We start from the raw sequence: 14547 nt of genomic DNA, 5'->3' as shown, positions 1-14547 counted from the left end.
GCTTAACACCCTTGCATGGACTTTAGTTCAATTTTCTAAAAATAAAATAAATTTTTTCTTAAAACTATAAGTGTACATTTCATCTATAAACATTTATCTACAAAATTGCATCATTTGATTGTTGAAATTAAGTGTTTGAAAATTTGACTTTTGCATCGGTACATAAAAATCTGATCCATGGAGCTGAGGTAAGCAAACATGTAGTAGTGTCAATAGGTGAATTATCGGAGGAAGCAGCTGAAGCGAAAAATATTCATATAAAACAGTTTAGATTGCAACATCCCCGAAAAATATCGTGCAATGCTACAAATACAGAACTTTTAAATAGCGTGTTTTAAGTTCAGATCCATTTATTTCTGGAGGACAAACTTACCAACAAAGAAAACAAGTAGTTTAAGTCAAGGAGTTTTAAATTTGATTAATATTTGATATATGTATATTAATGTCTTATTTTACCTTACCTCATATTGCATTATATAACTTTGTATAACTTTTTAATTTAGTTTTTTTTCAGTGTATAATTCAGTAATTAAAATGGAATAAAAATTTACTTAAATTGTTTAAAACAAACGAATTTTCATACTGAAATATTTTATTTCAAAAATTCATAAAACATGTCTAAAAGCCAATCAACTCTTGAAAGATCAAAGGGCTACTGTGGTTACAGTTGTTAAAATTTGTTCTTCGAAAATGTCGAATTTTGTGCCAAAAAAGCCTCACATGCGGGAAGTTTTGCTTTACACCGATTGCTCATCAAAGCCTATGGTGAATGTGTTCCACCGGTTTCATCGTGCGAGAGTTGGTTTGTTCGGACACGGAAGACAAAGATCGCCCAGACCAGCCAAAAAAGTTTAAAGCCCAAGAATTGGAGGCATTACTCCATGAAGATTGATGTCAAAGTCAACAAGAGCTTGAAAAATCATTGGGAGCTACTCAAGCAGCAATTTCAAAACGTTTGCGAGCAGTAAAATTCATCTAAAAGCTGGGAAATTGGAAACCATACGAATTGAAGATGAAAGACCTTAAAAGACGATTTTGCATGACCGAAATGATTCTTGAACGCTATTAAAAAAAATTCTTGCACCGAGTCATTACTTGCGATCGTACGTGAAGACCGACAGATCAGCCGAATCGACACCAAATCCAAATATCCGTGGCGCTAAGCCAATTATCTGTATTTGGTGGGACCAAAAGGGTCCTATCTATTATGACCTGCTGAAATCTGACCAGACCATCACAGGGAATCTGTACCGAACACAACTGATTCGATTGAAGCGATCATTGGCCGAAAAACTCCCAGAATATGCGGCCAAACATGAAACTGAAATATTCCATGATGGCAACACTCACACACATGTTGCAATACCTGTTAAAAACTATTGAGAATGAAGTGGTTGGAAAGTTTTGCTTAACCCGTTTTATAGACCAGACCTTGCTTAGCCCAACTACTATTTGTTTCGATAGATGCAGAACACTCTCTCTGGTATACGCTTCACTTTGGAACAGAGTTTGGTTTGATTCGTTCTTGACCCTTCACATCTATTTTTATGTAAATTTCAACTTTAATCGCACAGCTGCATTCAAAAAACCAAAACCAGTTTTGGAATGCTCCAATATGTTCTGAATTTTCTTGCCACCATAAATAAAGACAAAAATCTTAAAAATCTAATTTTTGCGATTTTTGAAATATTTGGTAATTGTGGATCTTAAAGAAATCCTTATTTTGCATTTCAATATATATTCATAACTCTAAGGCCCTAGTTTTGTAAATCACGCCACCAAAGTGATATTTATTTGGAAAGCAAAAAACAAAATTTCAAAAATTTTAAAAATTAATTTTTGTTTTATATACGAAATTTTCAAATTATTAAAGGCAAATCAACGCTTGAATTTTTGTGCGTTTGTTCTGTTCAAAATTTGTATATAAAACAAAAACAAATTTTTGAAATTTTGTTTTGGCTTTCCACATAAATATCACTTTGGTGATGTGATTTACAAAATTAGGGCCTAAAATTGCATTAAAAAGGAGTCATAAACAAGAATTTAATTGCATTATTAAAAATTAAAAATTCCAAAAAAAATCGGCCAAAAATCGTTTCCTTATACCCTTAACCTTCGTGAGAAGGGTATGTATAAGTTTGTAATTCCGTTTGTAATTTCCACAATATAATTTTTCGACCCTATAAAGTATATATATTCTGGATCCTTATAGATAGCGGAGTCGATTAAGCCATGTCCGTCTGTCTGTTGAAATCAATTTTCTGAAGACCCCAGATATCTTCGGGATCCAAATCTTCAATAATTCTGTCAGACATGCTTTCGAGAAGTTTCCTATTTAAAATCAGAAAAATCGGTCCACAAATGGCTGAAATATGAGGAAAAACCCAGGACAACCTAGATTTTTGACCTACATTTGACTTATATCTGGATTACTAAGTCATTAATATAGACAATATGGATATCTAACGATAGATATTTCAAAGACCTTTGCAAACGACGTATTTAAGACCATAGTAAGTTGGACCTACAATGGGTCAACATTTTTTTTACCAAAAAAAAAATTTCAAAAACCAAAAATTTTTTTTAAAAATTTAAAAAAATTAAAAAAAAAATTTTTGTTTACCTAAAAATATTTGAAATGTGTATTCTGAAGTATAATTTCGTGAAGGGTATATAAGATTCGGCACAGCCGAATATAGCTCTCTTACTTGTTTTTGAAAAAATGGTCTATGAATTTTTGAATTATTAAAAATATTATACATTTTTGGAAAGTAGACACATTTTCCTACATTTTGATATGTATCTTTTGCGCTAGTCCAACTTATGGTTTTCAAATCGAAAATATAGAGGAAATTTGCTGAATCTTACTGTTTTGTAATTTATGTATTTTTTGTTACCGCATTGCCGACTACTGACATTGATCTTTCCCAGAAGATGCAATACAAAAGGATGAGTTATAGAAAATCCGTGAAAAATACATTCTAAAACTACAAACATCTACACGAGTCTGCAAGACTTCTCGCACAGATATATGCGCCGCTAAAAAAAGAGAACCATGTCTCCATAAAGACTCTTATTTTTAATTTCCGAGAAAATAAGTCGGATTCAATAAATAAACGTGATAATATTTATGACAAAAAGGATTCAACATTTTTTAAAACATGAAGTTGTTTCGAAACTGGTTTGTAGTGTAACCCTTATAGACAGTAATTGTCATATGGCACACTGTGGTAAATCACAAATCTAGCTTTGTGATTCCTTCTGATAGGGAACATTCTCAATACGATAGGGAACTGTAATTTATGTTTTGTTTTTTTGGTTTTTAGCTCCGATTGGGAAAAACTAAGCTTTAAAGTCAGTTGTTGTCAACAGGTACATTAAGATTTCAAAGAGAAGTGGAAGTGTATTTTTTGTGTGACTTTGGTTTGTGATTAAAAAGGCTACGGTGATTTTATTGTCTATATCTTCTAGGAAATATGCAACAATTTTTATTTAATTATTTCCATTGTAACTATTAAAAAAAACTATTTTTTGTGAGAAGATCAGAAATTGGAAAAAAATAAATATTTCCTTTTTTCAAGTAGAGTTAAAGCTGTTTATTCCGCATAGTTCCGCTATAAAACTATATTTGGGTTAATCTGTCAAGTGTTCACTTTAAGGTAAATCAAAAACATCTTGCGCATTCTTGCGACCGCCATACATTTTTTCACTTTTCCAGTATGACTTCTAATTTTTCACGAAAGAAAATTTTTGAAGAATGGGTAAAAACTCCCAAAATACATTGCGAAAAAAAAGTTAGTTTTTTATAATCGTTTATATATTTGAACTCATTTGTTATATGATTCATAAGTGAGAAGTGAACCCAACGTGATTTATTAATTTTGTCCAGTTAGATTTGCGATCTGACTGACTCCAATTTATATATTTTGAGTCATTTGACATATATGTGCTATTTGTAGTGCAGCAAGAAGTCAATTGGCTAATTTGTACATTCCATGTAATCTAGTGTGAAGACAATTGTCACTTTAGTGTCTCTAAGTAACCTAGAGTGTAGTCACATTAAAAGTTTATTTTATATTGCAATTTTTGTATACAATTTATTTTAGTTTTGCTTAAGTTTTCGAGATAAGTATTTATACCCTACACCACCATAGTGGGGAGGGTATTATGCGTTTGTGCAGATGTTTGTAACGCCCAAAAATATTGGTCTTACACCCACCTTAAAGTATACCGATCGACTTAGAATCACTTTCTGAGTCGATTAAACGATGTCCGTCCGTCCGTCTGGTCGGCTGGATGGCTGGCTTTTTATATAAACCTTGTGCGCAGAGTACAGGTCGCAATTTTGAAGATATTTCGATGAAATTTGGTACATATTATTTTTTCGGCTCAAGGACCAAGCCTATTTAAACTGGCTATAAAATCGGTGCATTATTTCACCTAGCCCCCATACAAATGTCCCCCGAAATTGGACTTTATCGGTCATAAATGTTTAATTTATATATGTATCTCCACAAATTCCGCTCTAAATAAGTTTTATATACACAAAATTCATGTCAGCAAATTTTTTTACGATCGGTCCATAATTAGTCATAGCTCCCATATAGACCCACTTCCGAAATCGCTTTAACGTGCATAAATCGCTTAAAAATGTTGGTATACACACAAAATTCAACATAGTAAACTTTAATATAGACATAAATAACACGACCTAATTTCATGGTGATCGGTCCATAATTGGTCATAGCCCCCATATAAGGCCCACTTCCGAAAATCACTCAAAAATGTTTTTGCTTTTTTACTTAGTGTAGGGTATTGACCGACCATACTTCCTTACTTGTTTACTTTAAAAATGTATGTAAATTTAATCAACATTGCCTCATTAATAAAAAAAAATAAACAGTTTTATTTTGTTTTAACAACTTACCACTATCAATTTCATTTTCACTAGGATCTCTGGAAAATATATCACCACTACTGCCGTTGCTGCTATAATAATGATCATGCTGCTCGGACTCTACACTCTGTAGCGATTCCTGGCCATCCGGTTCAGGGTCATCGATATCTTCCAAATACCTGTAGTGATGACGATGCAACTGTTGCTGGCGATGCAGCTGTTTTCGATAATTGTGTTTTTGTATTTCAGGTTCTGCTTCAACTTCTTCTTCCTCTTCTGCTGCGGCTTCCTCTTCAACATCCTCTACCACTGCCTCGTCCGCAAAATCATCATCGTTATTTTGCTCTCTGCTGCTGTCGTTTTGACGTTTACGACCGCTATTGTTATTTATATTTCGCTCAGTTTCAACCTCCTCATAGTCATCCTCAAATTGAGGTTTTGCAGTTGGCTGTTGTTTGTGCCGCTGAAACAGTGAGTTTCTGTTCTTGTGGCCATTGCCATAAGTTTTGCGTTGTTGTTGCTTGGCAGCAGCGCCCTTTTTGTAGGATGGCGACGAAGCGGCAAAACCTCGTGGCCTTGGTCGTACCGTTGAGGTCTTTGGCTTTGGTAGAATTTCTGCTATTGTGGGTATCTTCTGATTTGCACTGCGGTGTGGAAAGAGTCGTCGCTCCAAGTAATTGGATAAAATTTGTTGGGTAATTTGGTTTTGTCGTGCTATTTCAGACTGATCTAAGGCGAAATCTGTACCTAAAGAAAGTAAAAGAAGACAGAGAAGAATAATAAATGACATCATTTTTAATTTCCGTTATTTCTTCATTTGTTAATATTAGAAACTAATTTATAAAATTACAAATTAATTGTTTATAATTTTTTGATTAAAGCCTAAGTAGTTTGTGTTTAAATTTAAATAAACCCATCATTCAAATATTTCTTTGCTTATTTGCATAAAACACACGTTTCACATTTTCTCTTTAGTGTTGTGTTTGAATTTATTTAAACAACACATTATAAACATTAAATTAACTTTTAATATAATATTAATAATTTTTGTTCGGTAGCTCATCATATTTTAATGGCCCTGAAAGTTCATAATTTGAAGTTATTGAGGAGGGAGATTTTTTTTTCTCTGTAAATATATTTTTTAACTCTTAACCAAAATTATTTAAAAAAACTGGATTTTGAAGAAAACACAACTTATGTTGGATTTATGTATTATATTGGTTTAGGCAGAGATTCTTAAATTGTTATTAAATACTATTCGAAATTAATTAGTAAAAGTTAAGAATTAAGGGGTATCGAAGCAAAGTCTGCAATCTCATTAAGTCTTAACAGCTCAAGGTTAAAATGTCATCTCGTTAAAAGAGGTACATCAGAATGACCCGTCACCGAAAATAATTCGAGGTTAGAATGTCTTGCACCTTCGTGTATAGATGTCGTATAGACACCAAGTAGTTATTTAATAGCAGATTCACTGACGATATACAGTGGTTGACAAAACAATAGAAACTTTTCCAAATATTCCATATGTGGCTCAAAATTTAAAATATTTTTTTAAAATAAAATTTTTACTTGTATAGTTTTATTTATATAAATTAACTGAAAAACAAACAACATTATTAATTATATTCTGCAAAATGGGAACAAAATTAAAAATATTCACTATTTCGCTACTGACAAAACAATGGAAACTTTTAAACTTCTGCAAGAAAGAAGTGTAAAACGAAAATAATATTTAAAAGAACGATGTAAAAAGCATCCTGTTTACAGTTATTTTATTTTTAAATTCTGTTAATTTTTCACAATTTCTTTTTCCAAGTTTTTCGCATAATTGCTTTTTTCAAAGTTAACGGAAATGAGATTTGCGAAGTCTTAAAAAATAACATAATTAAAGATGTTAAAGCTGGTTTAAAACAAAAAAGTATCTGTGACAAATATTCAATAAATAAATCAGCAGTTTCAAAAATTATAAAGAAATTTCGTGAGACCGGTTCTGTAAAAACTTAACATTTAGGTGGAAGACCTCGTAAGACTACTCCTAGACAAGATAATTTAATAGCGAGAGAGTTCAAGAAATTCCCAAAAATAACTCCTCCTTGTTAATAGACTAAAATTAGAAATAAGTACCCGAACAGTTAGTCGCAGGGCAAATGATGAAAAACCACTCATTTCTAAGAAGAACCGCTCTGCTTGTCTATAATTTGCCAGGGATCATTTAAACTGGTCGATACAGAAATGGAATACTGTCTTCTTTTCCGACGAATCCAAATTCAATTTAAGAGGCAGTGATGGGAAAACATTTGTAAGACGACCAAGGCAAGGTATGGGCCCAATTCATATTATAAAAGATACCATGACAGGTATAGGATACAGAACCATATTAAACGATGTTATGTATCCATACGCTGAGGACAATATGCCCCTAGTTTGGAGATTCTAACACGACAACGACCCGAAACACACCTGTAGGGTTGTAACAGAGTGGTTACAATCCAAAGAGGTACGTGTTTTGAAGTGGCCTGCCCAATCGCCAGATCTCAATCCCATAGAAAAATAAAATAAGGACTCAAAATTAAACGAGGAAGGAAGATTTATCGGAGGCGGTTATAAGGGAATGACAAAATATTTCAAACGAGACCATTGACTCTTTAATTGGTTCAATGCATCGTCGATGTGTAGCAGTTATAAAAAAATAAGGGATACCCAACAAAATATTGAGTTATTGCAAAGTTTAGACCATATTTGTTAAAATAATTCCTAAGTTTCCATTGTTTTGTCAATGCCGTAATAAAGAAATCTTTTAATTTTGTTTTCTCATTTTTAGAATTTTATTAATTATGTCCTTTGTTTTTTGTTAAATTAAGTTAATAAAAGTATACAAATAAAATACTACAAAAATGTTAAAAATTTTAAAAAAATTAATTCTGATTTTAGGCCACTAATGAAATATTTGGAATATTGTTTTGTCAACCACTGTATATCCGGATATTCTCACCTTATATCCTGTAGTACCTCAGTCTTCTTAATCGCGATGTCAAAAAGGCATTACGTGTTGCTTGCGTTGATAGCCCAGGCCCTTCTGCCTTCGAAGACTTGATATTGAGAGGGAAAAACTGTTTATCATTGGGACTAAAACTAAATTTGGGCAATTTTAGACACAAATGCCAAAAATACTTAATGATTATCCTACTTTGACAAAAATTCGTATCAAAACTTTTTTAAGTATGTATAAGGAAGTAAAAAATTGTCTTGCCTTAAAATATTTCCCAAAACGAGTAACTATTTCTCACATTTCCCCTTATATAGGATGTCTCAGTAAGAATTCACTAAGTTTGTCATTCCGTTTGTAATTTCTAAATTTTTCATTTCCGACCCTATAAAGTTTATATATTCTGGATACTTATAGACAGCGAAGTCGATTAGACATGTCCGTTTGTCTGTCTGTCTGTTGAAATCAACTTTCCAAAGCCCCCAAATAACTTACATACACAATTCATACATCCATATCTTCGGAATTGTTCCGGCTCGGTTGCTATTTAAAATCGAGAAAATCGGTTCACAAATGGCTGAGATATAAGGAAAAAACTAGGACAACCTCGATTTTTGACCAATATCTGGATTACTAAGTCACTAATATAGACAATATGGATATATAATGATAGATATTTCAAAGACCTTTGCAACGACGTATATAAGTTGGACCTACAATGGGTCAAAATCGGAAAAAATATTTTTTAACCCCAATTTTTTTTCACCAAAGTTTTTTTCCGCTAAATATTAAAAAAAAAATTTTAAAAAATCAATTCGAAAATTTTTTTTTCCAAAAAATGAAAAAACAATTTTTGGAAAAAAAAAAAATAATTTGAAGTATAATTTGGTGAAGGTTATATAAGATTCGGCACAGCCAAATATAGCTCTCTTACTTGTTTTAATAAGTTTTCACAATTATAACGTTTTGTTATTTCGTAAAGGGCTCCATTTTTAATGCTCTTTATAAACACAAGTGACAGCTGTCAAATTTCAGAGTTGCTACTTGCACAACAACAAAATTACAATAAATTTAAAAAGTGCACTCTTACTGAGATACCCTTTATATGGCGTGAGAATTTTTCGGAAGGTCGGAAGTAATTTTTAATAACTCTAAAATTTTTCAACCGATTTTTGACTTTTATATCTTAGAAAAATACTTCTGTATATATAACAGTTCCGTTATAGCTAAATGCGAAGTTAACATGTCAAAAGTTTAATAATGAGGCCAAATATTCATGCAATAAGAAATTTATAAGAGTAGAATGAATGTCTCAATATCTCTATAAATCATGATCTTGTGAATCAATTATAGTACGACACGTTTTCTGTCTCAACAAGTGGCTTTGTTTGAAATAAATTTTTTAAATATCGGCAAATAAAACTTATTAATAAACTCGTACGAGTAAACGTTTTGCGCTTAATATGCTGATGTCATATTTGACATATTTGCGCCTTATATTCGTTTTCAACACACAAATAGTTTGACTGATTTCAGTTCATAATTATCTATTGTAGTTAAGCTCAAGGGAATAGAAAAACCATGTAAATATGTATATAAATTGCTGCTAAACGTTACACTTAATTGTTAAACAATCTTTAGAAATATCTAAGTGTATTCAAGACAAACAAAACACGTGACTGCGTTCAAATGTTGTTTGTAACCACATTTTGCTTCTACTAAAAAACAAATTAAGATATGCAACATTTCAAGATTTTGCCATTAATATAAATTTTAACAAGAACAGAAATTAGTTCTGCACACACCTTTAATATCAAACTGCCATTGTCTAACTATTGTCCAACATTCCTTGATGGCAATGAATTGATTGTTGTGTTTGCGAAGCATGTAAGGAAATTTATAAGGTGTCGGTAATAAATAAATGCATATTAATGAAATTTTAAATTAAAAAAAATCTTTAAATATTTTTATAAAATATTTCAAATATTTTATAGGAGGGACAAGTTGCCAAGGCATACCTTTTGTGAGACAAAACAATGTCAAACAATTCTATTTATATATTTTTGTAGTATTTTCTAAATAAAATTGATTGAATAAATATTTTTTTAAATATTTTATGAGTAAATTACTTTTTAAAAGGGATGCATTGACTATTGAAGTAATCAATGTAGAACTGATGGGTAAATATCAATGTTAAATATTTGAACAATTGGCGGATTCAAACGAAAAAAGTGTTATTTTATGACAAACTAATAAACATAGTTCAAAAAGTTTTATTAGTTTATAACTTTTTTGTTTGAAACCCAACAAAAATTTGTTTAAACTAAACAAATATTTTATGACATTATGACAATACGACCTAATAGGAGACCGTTTGAATCCCCCAAATATTTGTACAAGCACTAAGTACAATTTTTTTAAATTTTTTATCAATTTTTTATCCAAAGCTTCACCTTGATTGGATTCTATTCATTACGGCTTACGCCTAAAGAAAAGTCTCGTCCAGGAATTCTCGTACTCAACTGCTGATTTTTATGGTCTCCACCAAAATCAATCTTCAGTTTTGTCTGATACTATACCACGACAAATTATAGGCCAACCATTAACCAATGCGAGAGTGAAACCTAGAACTCTCGAAGGCAGCAAAAAAAGGACAGCCTGATTACCCTTAAGCGATAATCTCAATACCGCGCGAGTTCTTTCTCCACCCAGCGCTGATCTTCAAATGCTTCTCTCACTTAAAAAAACATTATATTTTTTGGTCTAAATTAAATACTGCACACAGCGGTGAACGGTGTACGATTGGAGAGATCTTAATGAAATCTTACACAGTCAGAGCTGAGATGTTTCTGAATTTATTTTTATTTACAAAGGCATTTTAGGAAATTTTACCTATTTTTTTGCCCATAATTAATTACAGTCGAACCTATGATTAAATGATTTTTTATACCCTACACCACCATAGTGGGGAGGGTATTATGCGTTTGTGCAGATGTTTGTAACGCCCAAAAATATTAGTCTAACACCCACCTTAAAGTATACCGATCGACTTAGAATCACTTTCTGAATCGATTAAACGATGTCCGTCCGTCCGTCTGGTCGGCTGGCTGGCTGGCTGGCTTGCTGTCCATGTAAACCTTGTGCGCAGAGTACAGGTCGCAATTTTGAAGATATTTCGATGAAATTTGGTACATATTATTTTTTCGGCTCAAGGACCAAGCCTATTGAAATCGGTCCATTATTTCACCTAGCCCCCATACAAATGTCCTTCCGAAATTGGACTTTATCGGTCATAAATGTTTAATTTATATATGTATCTCCACAAATTGAGCTCCAAATAAGTTTTATATACATAAAATTCATGTCACCAAATTTTGTTACGATCGGTCCATAATTAGTCATAGCTCCCATATAGACCCACTTCCGAAAATCACTTTAACGTGCATAAATCGCTTAAAAATGTTGGTATACACACAAAATTCAACATAGTTAACTTTAATATAGACATAAAGCACACGACATAATTTAAAGGTTATGAGTCAATAATTGGTCATATAGCTCCCATATAAGGCCCACTTCCGAAAATCACTCAAAAATATAAATTATTGAAATTTTAAAAGAAAAATCTTTTTGCTCTTTTACTTAGTGTAGGGTATTATATGGTCGGGCTTGACCGATCATACTTTCTTACTTGTTTTAATTGCGACTGTACAGGTTTTAATTTAGTAGAGCAACCTTGCGTGTTTTATTGCTTTTCAGCCACACATCAAAAACCTTCAAAGACCTACATACAACTCTTAAGCATTTTCAGATTCGTATTTTATCATAATATTCGTGACTGCTCCTCTATTATTCTCTTGCTATATAGTGAATAATTCTAGAAAAATAGGCACCCTGAATTAAATTAATTTCGAAAGATAATAGATTGGTCTAGAGATATATGTTTCGGAAAGAATATTTATCACAAATGTGTGTAAAATAATAATACTGTCCAACAGCATTTGTGGAACAGAATCCTGAACGGTAATTTTTACATGTTCCAACTTTGGATGCGTGTAACTTTTTATAAAAGTTAAAATAAATAAACCTAAATAACTCTTGACCTAAAAGTGATAACCAGGGAAACCAGAAATATGCTCTAAAAAAAGGGTTTTAAGCGCTTTAAATATGCAGTAAAAACTCTAAAATATGCTCTTAAAATTTAAAAAATATGCTCTTAAAAATACAAACTTTTATATAATTTTTAACCAAAAAATATACTTTTATTTAAAAACAAGTAAGAGTGCTATATTCGGCTGTGCCGAATCTTATATACCCTTCACCAAATTATACTTCAAAATTTTAAATATTTTTAGGTAAACAAAATTTAATTTTTTTTCAGTTGTTTTTTGAATTTTTTGAAAAAAAAAATTTTTCGATTGTTATTTTAAATTTAAAATTTTTTTTTTTTAAATTTTAAAATTTTTTTTTTTTTTAAATTTAAAATTTTTTTTTTTTAAATTTAAAAATTTTTTTTTTTTTAAATTTTAAAAATTTTTTTTTGTTTTTTCAATTTTTTTTTTTAAAAAAAAAAATTCGGGTTCAAAATTTTTTTCCCGATTTTGACCCATTGTAGGTCCAACTTACTTACTATGGTCTTATATACGTCGTTGCAAATGTCTTTGAAATATCTATCATTAGATATCCATATTGTCTATATTAATGTCTTAGTAATCCAGATATAGGTAAAAAATAGGTCAAAAATAGAGGTTGTCTTGGTTTTTTCCTCATATCTCAGCCATTTGTGGACCGATTTTGCTGATTTTAAATAGCAAAATTCTCGAAAGCATGTCTGACCGAATTATTGAAGATTTGGATCCCGAAGATATCTGGGGTCTTCAGAAAACTGATTTCAACAGACAGACAGACAGACGGACAGACAGACAGACAGACAGACGGACGGACATGGCTTAATCGACTCCGCTATCTATAAGGATCCAGAATATATATACTTTATAGGGTCGGAAATGAAAAATGTAGAAATTACAAACGGAATGACAAACTTATATATACCCTTCTCACGAAGCTGAAGGGTATAAAAATCAATAGCGGTATTCACAATGTAGAGTACTTGGCCTGGCAATGTAGTAAAAGAGCACAATAAAGTAACATAAATCGATGTCTATTGGATCTGAAAACATTTGTATACATAGAAAATGTTCTTTCGACATCAACTGATGTTATAGGAGCAAATTTAAAAGACAATATTTCTTTAACACTTAGAACGGTTAAGTTTGAATTAGAACTAAAATTTGATATTTAGATGGCGCTATTATTAAAATTGTGCTTGTTTTATATTAAAACAAGTAAGAGAACTATATTCGGCTGTGCCAATCTTATATACCCTTCACCAAATTATTCTTCAAAATAAAAAATTTAAATATTTTGAGGTGAACAAAAATTTTTTTTAATTTTTTTCATTTTTTGGATAAAAATTTTTTTCGAATTGTTATTTTAAATTTAAAAAAAAAATTTTTTGTTTTTTAAATTTTTTTTGTGAAAAGCCATCTATTTTTCAATTTTAAACAAAGGAAGTAAAAACCTGTAACACAACAGCGAAAAATAAGTAAGACAAAAATTGTTTTTGATAAACTCAAAATATGCTATTAAACAGTAAAATATGCTCTAAAAACTCAAAATATGACATAAATATGCTCTTAAAACAAATATATGCAAAAATATGTATTTAAGGGTAAAATATGCAAAAATATGCACTAACAAATCGATGCCAAAATTCTTAAATAGTTCTGAAACGTGTAAATATCTTATCCATGTGCTCATTAGACTCACCAGAAAAAACATGCATTTGCATATTTTGGTTTCCCTGGTGATAACCTACATGTTTATGAATGCTTTTTGAAGATCTTCTCTAGGACTATTTATATTTTAATTATGAGCTCATTCGGATAATAAATAGATTTTTGGCGATTTTTTAAAAAATTTGAGACCCAAGGTGGCGTGTAATTTTGCTAATTACGCGTAAGAGCTTTATTTACAACTTTGGTATCTTTGGTGACCCCCACTGAAATTTTCCGGGAAAATTTTTCGTAGAATATTTTAATCCTTAAATGTCCTTTTTGAAAGGACATTTTTTGATTTTCTCGAAAAAAGGTTGAAATTGACCGCTAGAGTGTTAGGATCTTCCACGAAAATTACCCCCATAAAATTCCACAATATAACTCTGACAATAAGAATTCCCTAAGACATTAACTTACAACATTTGTTTCCCTTCGATCAAAAAATGAAAACTTTGACCCATTGTAAAAAAAAATGCAGATCAAAAGTTTATTCTACAAAAATTATCTACTCAACATGCCAACACGCTATTCTGTTCCAATCAAAAAGTCTCAATTTGTTGGACAGTGTAATTGACGCATTATGAGGAAACAGGGACGACCATAGCCCTATTGATATTTATATTGGGTGTATGACTTAAAAATTCAGATTTTACAATAGATGGCGTATCTTTTAAAAGAGGTTTTTGTTTTTAATAACTTATATGTCATTTTGAAGGGTACATATCTGTCATTTATCATCATTTAGTTATTGAACATTATTGCAATATCTGTTAAAAAGTATTTAGAATGAAGTGGTAGGGAAGTTTTGCCTCACCCGCTTTATAGAC

At 31.1% G+C, this 14547-nt stretch overlaps 1 protein-coding gene across 1 annotated transcript in view; it reads right to left on the bottom strand.

Moving 5' to 3' along the window:
- tfc (triforce) overlaps positions 1–14547 on the bottom strand; it is a 136565-nt gene that overhangs the window by 81390 nt on the left and 40628 nt on the right. Inside the window, exon 2 of the mRNA XM_065505177.1 lies at positions 4928–5644. Coding sequence (XP_065361249.1) covers positions 4928–5644 — 717 coding nt within the window. The remainder of the gene's footprint in view (positions 1–4927; positions 5645–14547) is intronic.

The sequence above is a fragment of the Calliphora vicina genome, chromosome 3 (assembly GCF_958450345.1).
Source record: "Calliphora vicina chromosome 3, idCalVici1.1, whole genome shotgun sequence".
NCBI lineage: Eukaryota > Metazoa > Arthropoda > Insecta > Diptera > Calliphoridae > Calliphora > Calliphora vicina.
The sequence above is the reverse complement of the archived record's forward strand: the minus strand, read 5'-3'. Positions and strand labels throughout refer to the sequence as shown.